This window comes from Oncorhynchus clarkii, chromosome 16 (genome assembly GCF_045791955.1).
Source record: "Oncorhynchus clarkii lewisi isolate Uvic-CL-2024 chromosome 16, UVic_Ocla_1.0, whole genome shotgun sequence".
Classification (NCBI taxonomy): domain Eukaryota; kingdom Metazoa; phylum Chordata; class Actinopteri; order Salmoniformes; family Salmonidae; genus Oncorhynchus; species Oncorhynchus clarkii.
The window spans coordinates 53,872,578-53,888,132 of record NC_092162.1 but is presented as its reverse complement, the minus strand read 5'-3'; the positions used below and the strand labels follow the sequence as shown (position 1 = coordinate 53,888,132).

Below are 15,555 nucleotides of genomic sequence, written 5' to 3'. Positions count from 1 at the left end.
TCTTTCTGTTCTTCTTATGCCCCTTATCTTCCCCCTTTCTCTTTCTCCGACCCTCTCTCTCCCTCTTCTCTCTCCCACTCTCTCCATTTCCTCAGCACTACGGCCAGTCTCACCTGTTCAACTATGCCATGGACATCCTCAACATGGTTTTCACTGGCGTCTTCACTGTGGAGATGATCTTTAAACTCATCGCCTTCAAACCCAGGGTGAGTCAGTCTGTTTGCCTGCCTCTCAACTCACACCATAGACCAGTTATCTCACCCCCTCACTCCACTCCCTCTACCAAGTATCTTCCCCTGCAATATTACCTTAACACTCCCTCCTCACCCTTTCCCTCCCTACTTCTTACTCTCCACTCCCCCCCCCCCCCCCACCCACACACCCATGCTGGGCTCCGTACCCGGGCCTGTAGGGTTATTTTGGGGATGCCTGGAACGTCTTCGATGCCCTGGTGGTGATCGGCAGCGTAGTAGACATCATTCTCACTCAGGTAGAGTATTATAGTAGACCTGCCCTCATCCCTGCCTCCTCTCTTCCTCCCTTCCTTCCTTATTTACTTCCCTCACCTTTTTCTACTCACTCAAACCCCTCTCTGGTCCTAAAGCCAGTCTGTTGGCTCCTTGTCCTACTGTGGGACCTCTGTCAGGGCTGGCCACCATAGGTATGATGTATTACCTGTGCAGGACTGGTATTGGGTCTAGGTCTATGGTGGCGAGTTACTCAGCACTGTGTAGGCACTGTATCAGTGAGAGACGTATAGCACCTTATATAGTAGAGGGTTGTAGAGGGTTCATAACAGATCATAGTCAGAACTTCACTGTTTCATATGTAAAGTTGGGCTACTTAGAGGCATGTATACATTTTGTATTCTCCCAGACACAGTGCCACTCAGAATCTTTTTTTTCTATTTCCTGCTGTATATTTTCATGTTTTTTTGTCTGTATTTTCACCTCTCTCTATCCTTCTCTTTCTCTTTTTCTGCCTCTGTTCTCTCTCTGTTCTCTCTCTGTTCTCTCCCGTCTCTTTGTGTCCTTGGGGTGGCGCTTACAGCACTATTTCGCCGATGCATGGAACACATTTGATGCCTTAATTGTTGTTGGTAGCGTCGTTGACATTGCAATCACAGAGATCAATGTAAGTAGCCATCTTCATGCTCCTTGTTCATGTAGCACAATCCGAGGGAATGCATTACAAAAACATCAGGGTTACATTCAAGATCCCAACATGTTTTCATGTCCCAAACATGTTCATTAACTATGCTAGCTAGAGCAATAGCTTTCCGAGGAGCTATCTAGCTGTTACGTAGCGTCCACCGTGTTGGAGTAATGTTGTGATCTTGAATGCAACCCGGTGAGCCTCGGAGATCAAATGGCATGTGACATCTATATAAATATGATGACAACTGAGTCAGATCTTTACCAGATTTGTACGATTTTCTAACGATAGAACCGTTTCAAAACACTCCCAGGGTTATTGCAAGGCCTTCCTCCAATATGTTGTCTAGATTAGGGATCCCATGCTTGGTGCTGTTCTGTGACTTTGTGCCATCATGACGTTTGTGTGCCTCTGTTTTTTCCCTTTTTTTGGAATGACAAATGTAAGCACACATATGGACGTACACACATACACATGCAGAGATTGTCTCACTACGTGGTTTATTTCAAATTGTACTACATGAAACAATATACGTAGTTATTTGATATGAATGAAACCAAGTTTGTCTTTCTGGGATCTCCTTATTTTCTGGTGCTCATCAAAGTTGTACTGCATTATGTTGTTTCCTTTTCTTTCTTCACATGTGTAGAATTGTATGTCGCGTTTGATGTACTGAATGTACTACTGCGTGTGGTAATCAGTACTGAGCTACTGCGGTCGTGCTTTGCATAAAAGGCAGATGATGGCGTGTCTTCAGTGTCAATATGGTTGCTTATGTAACATGTCTGTTATGGTTGTTCTCTGACTCCTTTTGTTGAAGACGTTTCTAGAATCCTGTGGATGGTTGATTGAATCAACAATAAAGAAATGTAATGACGTTCTGAACTAGTTGTTAGATAAGTAATTATGTCAATAACTATGTCAATGACTAATTGCTGACTTCAATGATATGAGGGACGAAGAAGTGAAGTTGTTAGTGGTTAACCCAGACCTTTGGTTTCAAGGCCATCCCAGTGGTGAAGGTGATTGTGGACCCAGGGGTAAGAAGCCCCTTCCAGTACCCCACTCTTCCTCATCGTCATCTCCGCACAGAGCTGTTTATGTTGTCAGTCGTCACGTTTGTTCGCATGAAATATCCTGTTCTGAAACCATATACTGTGTTGAGGTTTTGTCTTGCCTGGGCTGGTTCCAAGGACAAGATCAGTTCTGGTTCGGGATCTTGCTCGTGTTGAGCATCATCTCATTATCAGTCTTTTTTGTGTTGTTTTGTTCATGTTTGACCTGGATCATACTGTAGATGTTGTGGGTTTGTCCAGGTTTGCTTGTGTCTGGACACTCTGGAGATGGGAGAGTGCCTCTGTATGACTCCTAGGAGTGTAGCTACTGTATGTGTGTGGGACGTGTCTGCATCGCATTCACACAAGTTAAGGACTGTTGCATGTTCCTCTACCTGAATGTGTACACACATGCACAGAGGTGGTTGAACACACGTGCACGTACGTACACATGCACACACTGCGTGTTGATCTCTGGCCTGCTCCTAGCTGTGTGTTAAAGTAGCACTGTGGGTGTTCCACCTCTCTCTCTCTCCCTCTCTCAGAACACCGAGGACAGCGCTCGCATCTCCATCACATTCTTCCGTCTGTTTCGAGTCATGCGATTGGTCAAGCTGCTCAGCAGAGGGGAGGGCATCCGAACGCTCCTGTGGACCTTCATTAAGTCCTTCCAGGTGAGAGAAGAAATGCTCATGTATAGGGTTGCCAAGCTACCGGTAATTTACCAAAGTTACCAAAATCTTCGGTAATTTTGGTTATTAACAGGTCATTTATGATAACTTTGGTCATTTATACTTGAATAACTTTTAATATATATATATATATATATATATATATATATTCATACAGTATTATTTTTTAGATCTGTGTCATTTTGTCCTTGCGTTTCTAGTAGATAGACCATATGGTTCAAGACAGAATTGCCTAATTAATGAAAAAAGCATCTAATCAACCTTATTATTTTCAATAAACTCTGCCAACTATGAACTTTTTTCACAACTGCCACCAGTGTGACGCCAAAACATTTACAGCCAAGACATAGACATAATAAAATACATTTAAGTGTGTAAAATATATATATATAAAGGTAATTTCATGCTGAAACCCTCATATTAAACATCAATGGAATTCACTAAGTTGATGGTTTATATTTAGGATAGTGTTTTGATTAATGAGCTGAAATAAAAGATCCCAGAAATGTTCCAAACCCACAAAAAGCTTATTTCTCTCAAATGTTGTGCACAAAATTAATTTGTTTACATCCCTGTTAGTGAGCATTTCTCCTTTGCCAATATAATCAATCCTTACCTCTGCTTGCTGTGTTTCTCTGCACCTGGGGTCAAGTTCGTACTAGCATTATTGGCACAAAATCAAGAAGCTGATTAAACAGCATGATCATTACACATGTGCACCTTGTACTGGGGACAATAAAAGGCCACTCTAAAATGTGCCGTTGTGTCACATAACACAATACCACAGATGTCTCAAGTTTGTTTTGAGAGAGTGTGGAATTGGCATGCTGACTGCAGAAATGTCCACCAGAGCTTTTGCCAGAGAATTGAATGTTAATTTCTCTACCATAAGTCACCTCAAACGTCGTTTTAGAGAATTTGCCAACACGTCCAACCGGCCTCACAACTACAGAACATGTGTAACCACGCCAACCCAGGACCTCCACATCCGGCTTCTGCACTTGTGTGATTGTCTGACACCAGCCACCCAGACAGCTGATGAAACTGTGGGATCGTCTGACACCAGCCACCCGGACAGCTGATTAAACTGTGGGATCGTCTGACACCAGCCACCCGGACAGCTGATGAAACTGTGGGATCGTCTGACACCAGCCACCCAGACAGCTGATGAAACTGTGGGATCGTCTGACACCAGCCACCCAGACAGCTGATGAAACTGTGAGATCGTCTGACACCAGCCACCCAGACAGCTGATGAAACTGTGGGATCGTCTGACACCAGCCACCCAGACAGCTGATGAAACTGTGGGTTTGTCTGACACCAGCCAACAGGACAGCTGATGAAACTGTGGGTTTGTCTGACACCAGCCACCCGGACAGCTGATGAAACTGTGGGATTGTCTGACACCAGCCACCCAGACAGCTGATGAAACTGTGGGATCGTCTGACACCAGCCACCCAGACAGCTGATGAAACTGTGGGTTTGTCTGACACCAGCCAACAGGACAGCTGATGAAACTGTGGGTTTGTCTGACACCAGCCACCCAGACAGCTGATGAAACTGTGGGATCGTCTGACACCAGCCACCCAGACAGCTGATGAAACTGTGGGTTTGTCTGACACCAGCCAACAGGACAGCTGATGAAACTGTGGGATCGTCTGACACCAGCCACCCGGACAGCTAATGAAACTGTGGGTTCGTCTGACACCAGCCAACAGGACAGCTGATGAAACTGTGGGATCGTCTGACACCAGCCACCCAGACAGCTGATGAAACTATGGGTTTGTCTGACACCAGCCACCCGGACAGCTGATGAAATTGTGGGATCGTCTGACACCAGCCACCCGGACAGCTGATGAAATTGTGGGTTAGTCTGACACCAGCCACCCGGACAGCTGATGAAACTGTGGGTTTGTCTGACACCAGCCACCCTGACAGCTGATGAAACTGTGGGTTTGTCTGACACCAGCCACCCGGACAGCTGATGAAACTGTGGGTTGTCTGACACCAGCCACCAGACAGCTGATGAAACTGTGGGTTTGTCTGACACCAGCCACCCGGACAGCTGATGAAACTGTGGGTTTGTCTGACACCAGCCACCAGGACAGCTGATGAAACTGTGGGTTTGCACAACCAGAAAATTTCTGCACAAACTGACCGAAACCGTCTCAGGGAAGCTCATCTGCTCGTTGTCCTCTCCAGGGTCTTGACCTGACTTCAGTTTGGCGTCTTAACCGACTTCAGTGGGAAATGCTCACCTTCAATGGCCACTGGCATGCTGTACCGCTTGTATGGCATCATGTGGGCGAGTGGTTTGCTCATGTCAACGTTGTGAACAGAGTGCCCCATGGTGGAGGTGGGGTTATTGTATGGGCAGGCATAAGCTACAGACAACGAACACAATTACATTTTATCAATGGTAATTTGAATGCACATAAATACCGTGATGAAATCCTAAGGCCTATTGTGACGCCCATTACTTTCAGTTACTTTTAGATTACTTTCCTCTTAAGAGACATTAGAAGAAGACAAAAATAGGCCTCCCGGGTGGCGCAATGGTTAAGGGGGCTGTGCTGCAGCGCCAGCTGTGCCACCAGAGCTGTGCCACCAGTTACATTTACATTTCAAACTTTAGTCATATAGCAGACGTTCTTATCCAGAACGATTTACAGGAGCAATTCGGGTTAAGTGCCTTGCTTAAGGGAACATCAGCAGATTCTTCACCTAGTTTGCTTGGGGATTCGAACCAGCGACCTTTTGATTACTGGCCTACGCTCTAACCGTAGGCTTCTTGTAACCCAGTTCTTTCTACTTCAATACAGATAGTAATATGATAAGGCTACATTTTTACATTAAAAACCAAAGTCTGTCAGATTTCCAGTCATTTCAATTAATTTAATACCCCTTGATCTTCAAGAATAGGACTTGGAAATGTAGAAATATAGATTAGCCAAATAGTTTTACCTGAGCAAGGACTTATTAGTCTACTCTGTTGTTAAATGCTGTTCTCATAGAATGCCATGCTTTGAGTACCACTGAAAAGTGCTATTTGCATTAGAAAAATGAATGCCATATGTTGCATTTGCTAAAGGCCTATTGTTTACGTTTTTTTTGGTGGTGACACTTTATCTCGATAATTTGCAGTTGCTTAAGTCTATCAAAAGTGTGCGAGTTTGAACATATGTCCATTAAGTCTATGGATTATTTTTTGTTGTTGCACAAATTAGATGTTATGCACGTGAGTGAGGACCCAAAAGCGGTTTAACAAAAACAGAGTCCTTTAATGTCAAAACACAGGTAAGACATAGATCCTCTTCAAATGTATATGATGGCAAAATAAACAACCCGCAGAGAGGGCGACAAATGAAACATAAAGTCCTTCTGAATATCACAGAAGAGTTCCCCTTCTAGCAGCAGAGGAGAATAGCTGGGTTAGAGTCCCCTTCTAGCAGCAGAGGAGAATAGCTGGGTTGTAGAGGACAGAGGTACCTGATCACACGTAGCCTCAGATGAACAGGCAGATTCCGACAGGACAGGACAAGGTTGAAGCAAACGAGACGATAGTTTGGTTCTGGCATGAGAAACTCAAACGAGAATCTGACAAAGACAGAAGCAGGAACAGAGAGAGAAATAGAGACCTAATCAGAGGGAAAAAAGGGAACAGGTGGGAAAAGGGTGAACGAGGTAGTTAGAGAAGATGAGGAGCAGCTGGGGGAAGGAGAGGAAGAGAAGGTAACCTAATACGACCAGCAGAGGGAGACGGAGTGAAGAGAAAGAACAGGAACAAGACATAATATGACAATACATGACAGTACCCCCCCACTCACCGAGCGCCTCCTGGCGCACTCGAGGAGGAAACCTGGTGGCAACGGAGGAAATCATCGATCAGCGAATCAGCACGTCCCGAGAGGGAACCCAACTCCTTTCCTCAGGACCGTACCCCTCCCAATCCACTAGGTACTGATGACCACGGCCCCGAGGACGCATGTCCAAAATCTTACGGACCCTGTAGATAGGTGCGCCCTCGACAAGGATGGGGGGGGGGGGAAGACGAGCGGGGGCGCGAAGAACAGGCTTAACACAGGAGACATGGAAGACAGGGTGGACGCGACGAAGATATCGCGGAAGAAGAAGTCGCACTGCGACAGGATTAATGATCTGAGAAATACGGAACGGACCAATGAACCGCGGGGTCAACTTGCGAGAAGCTGTCTTAAGGGGAAGGTTCTGAGTGGAGAGCCAAACTCTCTGACCGCGACAATATCTAGGACTCTTAGTTCTACGCTTATTAGCGGCTCTCACAGTCTGCGCCCTATAACGGCAAAGTGCAGACCTGACCCTCTTCCAGGTGCGCTCGCAACGTTGGACAAAAGCCTGAGCGGAGGGGACGCTGGACTCGGCGAACTGAGACGAGAACAGCGGAGGCTGGTACCCGAGGCTACTCTGAAAAGGAGATAGCCCGGTCGCAGACGAAGGAAGCGAGTTGTGGGCGTATTCTGCCCAGGGGAGCTGTTCTGACCAAGACGCAGGGTTACGAAAAGAAAGACTGCGTAAGATGCGACCAATAGTCTGATTGGCCCGTTCTGCTTGACCGTTAGACTGGGGGTGAAAGCCGGAAGAGAGACTGACGGAAGCCCCAATCAAACGGCAAAACTCCCTCCAAAATTGAGACGTGAATTGCGGACCCCTGTCCGAAACGACGTCTGACGGAAGGCCATGAATTCTGAAAACATTCTCGATGATGATTTGTGCCGTTTCTTTAGCAGAAGGGAGCTTAGCGAGGGGAATAAAATGAGCCGCCTTAGAGAACCTATCGACAACCGTAAGAATAACAGTCTTCCCCGCTGACGAAGGCAGTCCGGTGATAAAATCTAAGGCGATGTGAGACCACGGTCGAGAGGGAATGGGAAGCGGTCTGAGACGGCCGGCAGGAGGGGAGTTACCGGACTTAGTCTGCGCGCAGACCGAACAAGCAGCCACGAAACGACGCGTGTCATGCTCCCGGGTGGGCCACCAAAAACGCTGGCGAATGGAAGCAAGCGTACCCCGAACGCCGGGGTGGCCGGCTAACTTGGCAGAGTGAGCCCACTGAAGAACGGCCAGACGAGTAGGAACGGGAACGAAAAGAAGGTTCCTAGGACAAGCGCGCGGCGACGGAGTGTGAGTGAGTGCTTGCTTTACCTGCCTCCCAATTCCCCAGACAGTCAACCTGACAACACGCCCCTCAGGGAGAATCCCCTCGGGGTCAGTGGAGGCTAATGAAGAACTGAAGAGACGAGATAAAGCATCAGGCTTGGTGTTCTTAGAGCCCGGACGATAAGAAATCACGAACTCGAAACGAGCGAAAAACAGCGCCCAACGAGCCTGACGCGCATTAAGTCGTTTGGCAGAACGGATGTACTCAAGGTTCCTATGGTCAGTCCAAACGACAAAAGGAACGGTCGCCCCCTCCAACCACTGTCGCCATTCGCCTAGGGCTAAGCGGATGGCGAGCAGTTCGCGGTTTCCCACATCATAGTTACGTTCCGACGGCGACAGGCGATGAGAAAAATACGCGCAAGGGTGGACCTTGTTGTCAGAGAGGGAGCGCTGAGAAAGAATGGCTCCCACGCCCACCTCTGACGCGTCAACCTCGACAACGAACTGTCTAGAGACGTCAGGTGTAACAAGGATAGGTGCGGATGTAAAACGATTCTTGAGGAGATCAAAAGCTCCCTGGGCGGAAACGGACCACTTAAAGCACGTCTTGACAGAAGTAAGGGCTGTGAGAGGAGCTGCCACCTGACCGAAATTACGGATGAAACGACGATAGAAATTCGCGAAGCCGAGAAAGCGCTGCAGCTCGACGCGTGACTTAGGGACGGGCCAATCAATGACAGCTTGGACCTTAGCGGGATCCATCTTAATGCCTTCAGCGGAAATAACAGAACCGAGAAATGTGACGGAGGAGGCATGAAAAGTGCACTTCTCAGCCTTCACAAAAAGACAATTCTCTAAAAGGCGCTGGAGGACACATCGAACGTGCTGAACATGAATCTGGAGTGACGGTGAAAAAATCAGGATATCGTCAAGGTAAACGAAAACAAAGATGTTCAGCATGTCTCTCAGGACGTCATTGACTAATGCCTGAAAGACAGCTGGAGCGTTAGCGAGGCCGAAAGGAAGAACCCGGTATTCAAAGTGCCCTAACGGAGTGTTAAACGCCGTCTTCCACTCGTCCCCCTCCCTGATGCGCACGAGATGGTAAGCGTTACGAAGGTCCAACTTAGTGAAAAACCTGGCTCCCTGCAGGATCTCGAAGGCTGAAGACATAAGAGGAAGCGGATAACGATTCTTCACTGTTATGTCATTCAGCCCTCGATAATCTATGCAGGGGCGCAGGGACCCGTCCTTCTTCTTAACAAAAAAAACCCCCGCTCCGGCGGGAGAGGAGGAGGGGACTATGGTACCAGCGTCAAGAGCTACAGACAAATAATCTTTGAGAGCCTTACGTTCGGGAGCCGACAGAGAGTATAGTCTACCCCGGGGGGGAGTGGTTCCCGGAAGGAGATCAATACTACAATCATACGACCGGTGTGGAGGAAGAGAGGTGGCCCTGGACCGACTGAACACCGTGTGCAGATTGTGATATTCCTCCGGCACCCCTGTCAAATCACCAGGCTCCTCCTGTGAAGAAGAGACAGAGGAAACAGGAGGGATAGCAGACATTAAACATTTCACATGACAAGAGACGTTCCAGGAGAGGATAGAATTACTAGACCAATTAATAGAAGGATTATGACAAACTAGCCAGGGATGGCCCAAAACAACAGGTGTAAAAGGTGAACGAAAAATTAAAAAAGAAAGGGTTTCGCTATGATTACCAGAGACAGTGAGGGTTAAAGGTAGCGTCTCACGCTGAATCCTGGGGAGAGGACTACCATCCAAAGCGAACAAGGCCGTGGGCTCGTCCATAAAACAGCCCTCCGCCCCAGAGTCTATCAAGGCACTGCAGGAAGCTGACGAACCGGTCCAGCGTAGATGGACCGACAAGGTAGTGCAGGATCTTGAAGGAGAGACCAGAGTAGTAGCGCTCACCAGTAGCCCTCCGCTTACTGATGAGCTCTGGCTTTTACTGGACATGAAGTGACAAAATGACCAGCGGAACCGCAATAGAGACAGAGGCGGTTGGTGATTCTCCGTTCCCTCTCCTTAGTCGAGATGCGGATACCCCCCAGCTGCATAGGCTCAGCACCCGAGCCGGCGGAGGAAGATGGTAGTGATGCGGAGAGGGGGGCAACGGAGAACGCGAGCTCCTTTCCACGAGCTCGGTGACGAAGATCAACTCGTCGCTCTATGCGAATAGCGAGTTCAATCAAGGAATCCACGCTGGAAGGAACCTCCCGGGAGAGAATCTCATCCTTTACCTCCGCGCGGAGACCCTCCAGAAAACGAGCGAGCAAAGCCGGCTCGTTCCAGTCACTGGAGGCAGCAAGAGTGCGAAACTCAATAGAGTAATCTGTTATGGATCGATTACCTTGACATAGGGAAGACAGGACCCTGGAAGCTTCCTCCCCAAAAACAGAATGATCAAAAACCCGTATCATCTCCTCCTTAAAGTCCTGATACTGGTTAGTACACTCAGCCCTCGCCTCCCAGATTGCCGTGCCCCACTCACGAGCCCGTCCAGTAAGGAGAGATATGACGTAGGCGATACGAGCTGTGCTCCTGGAGTAAGTGTTGGGCTGGAGAGAAAACACAATATCACACTGGGTGAGGAACGAGCGGCATTCAGTGGGCTCCCCAGAGTAACACGGCGGGTTATTGATTCTGGGCTCCGGAGATTCGAAAGCCCTGGAAGTGGCCGGTGGATCGAGGCGGAGATGGTGAATCTGTTCTGTGAGGTTGGAGACTTGGGCGGCCAGGGTCTCAACGGCATGTCGAGCAGCAGACAATTCCTGCTCGTGTCTGCCTAGCATCGCTCCCTGGATCTCGACGGCTGAGTGGAGAGGATCCGAAGTCGCTGGGTCCATTCTTGGTCAGATTCTTCTGTTATGCACGTGAGTGAGGACCCAAAAGCGGTTTAACAAAAACAGAGTCCTTTAATGTCAAAACACAGGTAAGACATAGATCCTCTTCAAATGCATATGATGGCAAAATAAACAACCCGCAGAGAGGGCGACAAATGAAACATAAAGTCCTTCTGAATATCACAGAAGAGTTCCCCTTCTAGCAGCAGAGGAGAATAGCTGGGTTAGAGTCCCCTTCTAGCAGCAGAGGAGAATAGCTGGGTTGTAGAGGACAGAGGTACCTGATCACACGTAGCCTCAGATGAACAGGCAGATTCCGACAGGACAGGACAAGGTTGAAGCAAACGAGACGATAGTTTGGTTCTGGCATGAGAAACTCAAACGAGAATCTGACAAAGACAGAAGCAGGAACAGAGAGAGAAATAGAGACCTAATCAGAGGGAAAAAAGGGAACAGGTGGGAAAAGGGTGAACGAGGTAGTTAGAGAAGATGAGGAGCAGCTGGGGGAAGGAGAGGAAGAGAAGGTAACCTAATACGACCAGCAGAGGGAGACGGAGTGAAGAGAAAGAACAGGAACAAGACATAATATGACAATACATGACATTAGAGCCCCTTCTTAACAAACTGTATGTGTAGCACAATACCACAGAGCAGTGTAGAAGGGAGAAACTCCCTCAACGTTTTATTCCATCAGTTCCAAAATAAACTTGAATGTTACCAGAATTCTGTCAGTTTACTGGTAAACTTTGAACGTTTCCAGTAATACCCTCCCTCTGCAACCCTACTGGGGTAACAGTGGAGCCATACAGGTCAGAGTGTAACATACAGGTGAAGGTGCTTCCCTTGCTGAGTCAATCTACTAAAACGATCTTTTTCTCTCTGACCTTCCTAGGCTCTTCCCTATGTTGCCCTTCTGATAGCCATGTTATTCTTCATCTATGCTGTTATTGGAATGCAGGTAACTGACAGACATTTATTTTGGAAATGTTGAAGTTACAATATGATTAGCATTTATTTCTTCAATAACACACTGTGCTGTGTTTCAGGTGTTTGGAAAGATTGCCTTGGTAGACCACACACAGATTAACCGAAACAACAACTTCCAGACCTTTCCTCAAGCTGTCCTGATGCTCTTCAGGTATGTTTGTGCGTGTTTGTGTGTGTGCGTGTGTGTGTGTGTGTGTGTGTGACTAGTTGATTTATTATTATGGATGGTGAAAGGTTGTGGTCATTGTAGTCCTAATATTACTGTTGTTGATGCTTCTCAGGTGTGCTACAGGTGAGGCGTGGCAGGAGATCATGCTGGCATGTCTGCCAGGGAAGCTGTGTGACTCGGAGTCAGACTACAACCCTGGAGAGGAGAAAACCTGTGGCAGCGGATTCGCCATTATCTACTTCATCAGCTTCTACATGCTCTGCGCCTTCCTGGTATACACACACACACACATAACCGCAGCATGTACACACACCCTCATACACACAGGGTTGGGTAGGTCACTTTCTAAGTGTAATCCATTACAGTAACTAGTTACCTTTTCAAAATTGTACTCAGTAACATACATTTTTGGATTTCCCAAACTCAGTAATGTAATCTGATGAGTTACTTTTGGATTACTTTCCTCTTAAGAGGCATTAGAAGAAGACAAAAAGGATGCATCAAAGTAGTCTCTGACGTATGGTCAGACTTGCTCAGGTGGAACAAACTTAAACGTTTTTCAATGCTGAATGGAATGTTATTGAGAAAACAGAAAGGTAATCCCTTACTGACACACTGTATACCTCTGTTTTAGATCATCAACTTGTTTGTTGCTGTCATCATGGATAACTTTGACTATCTGACGCGTGATTGGTCCATTCTGGGCCCTCACCACCTGGATGAGTTTAAAAGGATCTGGTCTGAGTACGACCCTGAGGCCAAGTGAGTCTGCATTACCATCTGGACATAGAGTACACATACACACACACACACCCCTGCAGTCATTCATTTACATTGGTTCTCACTGTGTGTTGTTTCTGTATTGGGTGTTGCTTTCAGTAGTGTGTTGGTTTCAGTGTCAGTGTGACTGTGTCTCTTTCAGTAGTGTGTTGGTTTCAGTGTCTGTGTGACTGTGTCTCTTTCAGTAGTGTGTTGGTTTCAGTGTCTGTGTGACTGTGTCTCTTTCAGTAGTGTGTTGGTTTCAGTGTCTGTGTGACTGTGTCTCTTTCAGTAGTGTGTTGGTTTCAGTGTCTGTGTGACTGTGTCTCTTTCAGTAGTGTGTTGGTTTCAGTGTCTGTGTGACTGTGTCTCTTTCAGTAGTGTGTTGGTTTCAGTGTCTGTGTGACTGTGTCTCTTTCAGTAGTGTGTTGGTTTCAGTGTCTGTGTGACTGTGTCTCTTTCAGTAGTGTGTTGGTTTCAGTGTCTGTGTGACGGTGTCTCTTTCAGTAGTGTGTTGGTTTCAGTGTCTGTGTGACTGTGTCTCTTTCAGTAGTGTGTTGGTTTCAGTGTCTGTGTGACTGTGTCTCTTTCAGTAGTGTGTTGGTTTCAGTGTCTGTGTGACTGTGTCTCTTTCAGTAGTGTTTTGGTTTCAGTGTCTGTGTGACTGTGTCTCTTTCAGTAGTGTGTTGGTTTCAGTGTCTGTGTGACTGTGTCTCTTTCAGTAGTGTTTTGGTTTCAGTGTCTGTGTGACTGTGTCTCTTTCAGTAGTGTGTTGGTTTCAGTGTCTGTGTGACTGTCTCTTTCAGTAGTGTGTTGGTTTCAGTGTCTGTGTGACTGTGTTGCTTTCAGTAGTGTGTTGGTTTCAGTGTCTGTGTGACTGTGTCTCTTTCAGTAGTGTGTTGGTTTCAGTGTCTGTGTGACTGTGTCTCTTTCAGTAGTGTGTTGCTTTCAGTGTCTGTGTGACTGTGTTGCTTTCAGTGTCTGTGTGACTGTGTTGCTTTAAGTGTCTGTGTGACTGTGTTGCTTTCAGTGTCTGTGTGACTGTGTCTCTTTCAGTAGTGTGTTGCTTTCAGTAGTGTGTTGCTTTCAGTGTCTGTGTGACTGTGTTGCTTTCAGTAGTGTGTTGGTTTCAGTGTCTGTGTGACTGTGTCTCTTTCAGTAGTGTGTTGCTTTCAGTGTCTATGTGACTGTGTCTCTTTCAGTAGTGTGTTGGTTTCAGTGTCTGTGTGACTGTGTTGCTTTCAGTAGTGTGTTGGTTTCAGTGTTTGTGTGACTGTGTTGCTTTCAGTAGTGTGTTGGTTTCAGTGTCTGTGTGACGGTGTCTCTTTCAGTAGTGTGTTGGTTTCAGTGTCTGTGTGACGGTGTCTCTTTCAGTAGTGTGTTGGTTTCAGTGTCTGTGTGACGGTGTCTCTTTCAGTAGTGTGTTGGTTTCAGTGTCTGTGTGACGGTGTCTCTTTCAGTAGTGTGTTGGTTTCAGTGTCTGTGTGACTGTGTCTCTTTCAGTAGTGTGTTGGTTTCAGTGTCTGTGTGACTGTGTCTCTTTCAGTAGTGTGTTGGTTTCAGTGTCTGTGTGACTGTGTCTCTTTCAGTAGTGTTTTGGTTTCAGTGTCTGTGTGACTGTGTCTCTTTCAGTAGTGTGTTGGTTTCAGTGTCTGTGTGACTGTCTCTTTCAGTAGTGTGTTGGTTTCAGTGTCTGTGTGACTGTGTCTCTTTCAGTAGTGTGTTGGTTTCAGTGCCTGTGTGACTGTGTCTCTTTCAGTAGTGTGTTGGTTTCAGTGTCTGTGTGACTGTGTCTCTTTCAGTAGTGTGTTGGTTTCAGTGTCTGTGTGACTGTGTTGCTTTCAGTAGTGTGTTGGTTTCAGTGTCTGTGTGACTGTGTCTCTTTCAGTAGTGTGTTGGTTTCAGTGTCTGTGTGACTGTGTCTCTTTCAGTAGTGTGTTGCTTTCAGTGTCTGTGTGACTGTGTTGCTTTCAGTGTCTGTGTGACTGTGTTGCTTTCAGTGTCTGTGTGACTGTGTCTCTTTCAGTAGTGTGTTGCTTTCAGTAGTGTGTTGCTTTCAGTGTCTGTGTGACTGTGTTGCTTTCAGTAGTGTGTTGGTTTCAGTGTCTGTGTGACTGTGTCTCTTTCAGTAGTGTGTTGCTTTCAGTGTCTATGTGACTGTGTCTCTTTCAGTAGTGTGTTGGTTTCAGTGTCTGTGTGACTGTGTTGCTTTCAGTAGTGTGTTGGTTTCAGTGTTTGTGTGACTGTGTTGCTTTCAGTAGTGTGTTGGTTTCAGTGTCTGTGTGACTGTGTCTCTTTCAGTAGTGTGTTGGTTTCAGTGTCTGTGTGACTGTGTCTCTTTCAGTAGTGTGTTTGTTTCAGTGTCTGTGTGACTGTGTTGCTTTCAGTAGTGTGTTGGTTTCAGTGTCTGTGTGACTGTGTCTCTTTTAGTAGTGTGTTGGTTTCAGTGTCTGTGTGACTGTGTCTCTTTCAGTAGTGTGTTGCTTTCAGTGTCTGTGTGACTGTGTTGCTTTCAGTGTCTGTGTGACTGTGTTGCTTTAAGTGTCTGTGTGACTGTGTTGCTTTCAGTGTCTGTGTGACTGTGTCTCTTTCAGTAGTGTGTTGCTTTCAGTAGTGTGTTGCTTTCAGTGTCTGTGTGACTGTGTTGCTTTCAGTAGTGTGTTGGTTTCAGTGTCTGTGTGACTGTGTCTCTTTCAGTAGTGTGTTGCTTTCAGTGTCTATGTGACTGT

The 15,555-nt window shown here is 46.8% G+C and overlaps 1 protein-coding gene across 1 annotated transcript in view; it reads left to right on the top strand.

The window, feature by feature from the left end:
• Positions 1-15,555, top strand: part of LOC139368732 (voltage-dependent L-type calcium channel subunit alpha-1D-like) — a 119,241-nt gene that overhangs the window by 91,756 nt on the left and 11,930 nt on the right. The window contains exons 29-36 of the mRNA XM_071108028.1: positions 96-206; positions 1,051-1,134; positions 2,160-2,195; positions 2,756-2,884; positions 11,804-11,869; positions 11,958-12,049; positions 12,180-12,339; positions 12,702-12,829. Coding sequence (XP_070964129.1) covers positions 96-206; positions 1,051-1,134; positions 2,160-2,195; positions 2,756-2,884; positions 11,804-11,869; positions 11,958-12,049; positions 12,180-12,339; positions 12,702-12,829 — 806 coding nt within the window. The remainder of the gene's footprint in view (positions 1-95; positions 207-1,050; positions 1,135-2,159; positions 2,196-2,755; positions 2,885-11,803; positions 11,870-11,957; positions 12,050-12,179; positions 12,340-12,701; positions 12,830-15,555) is intronic.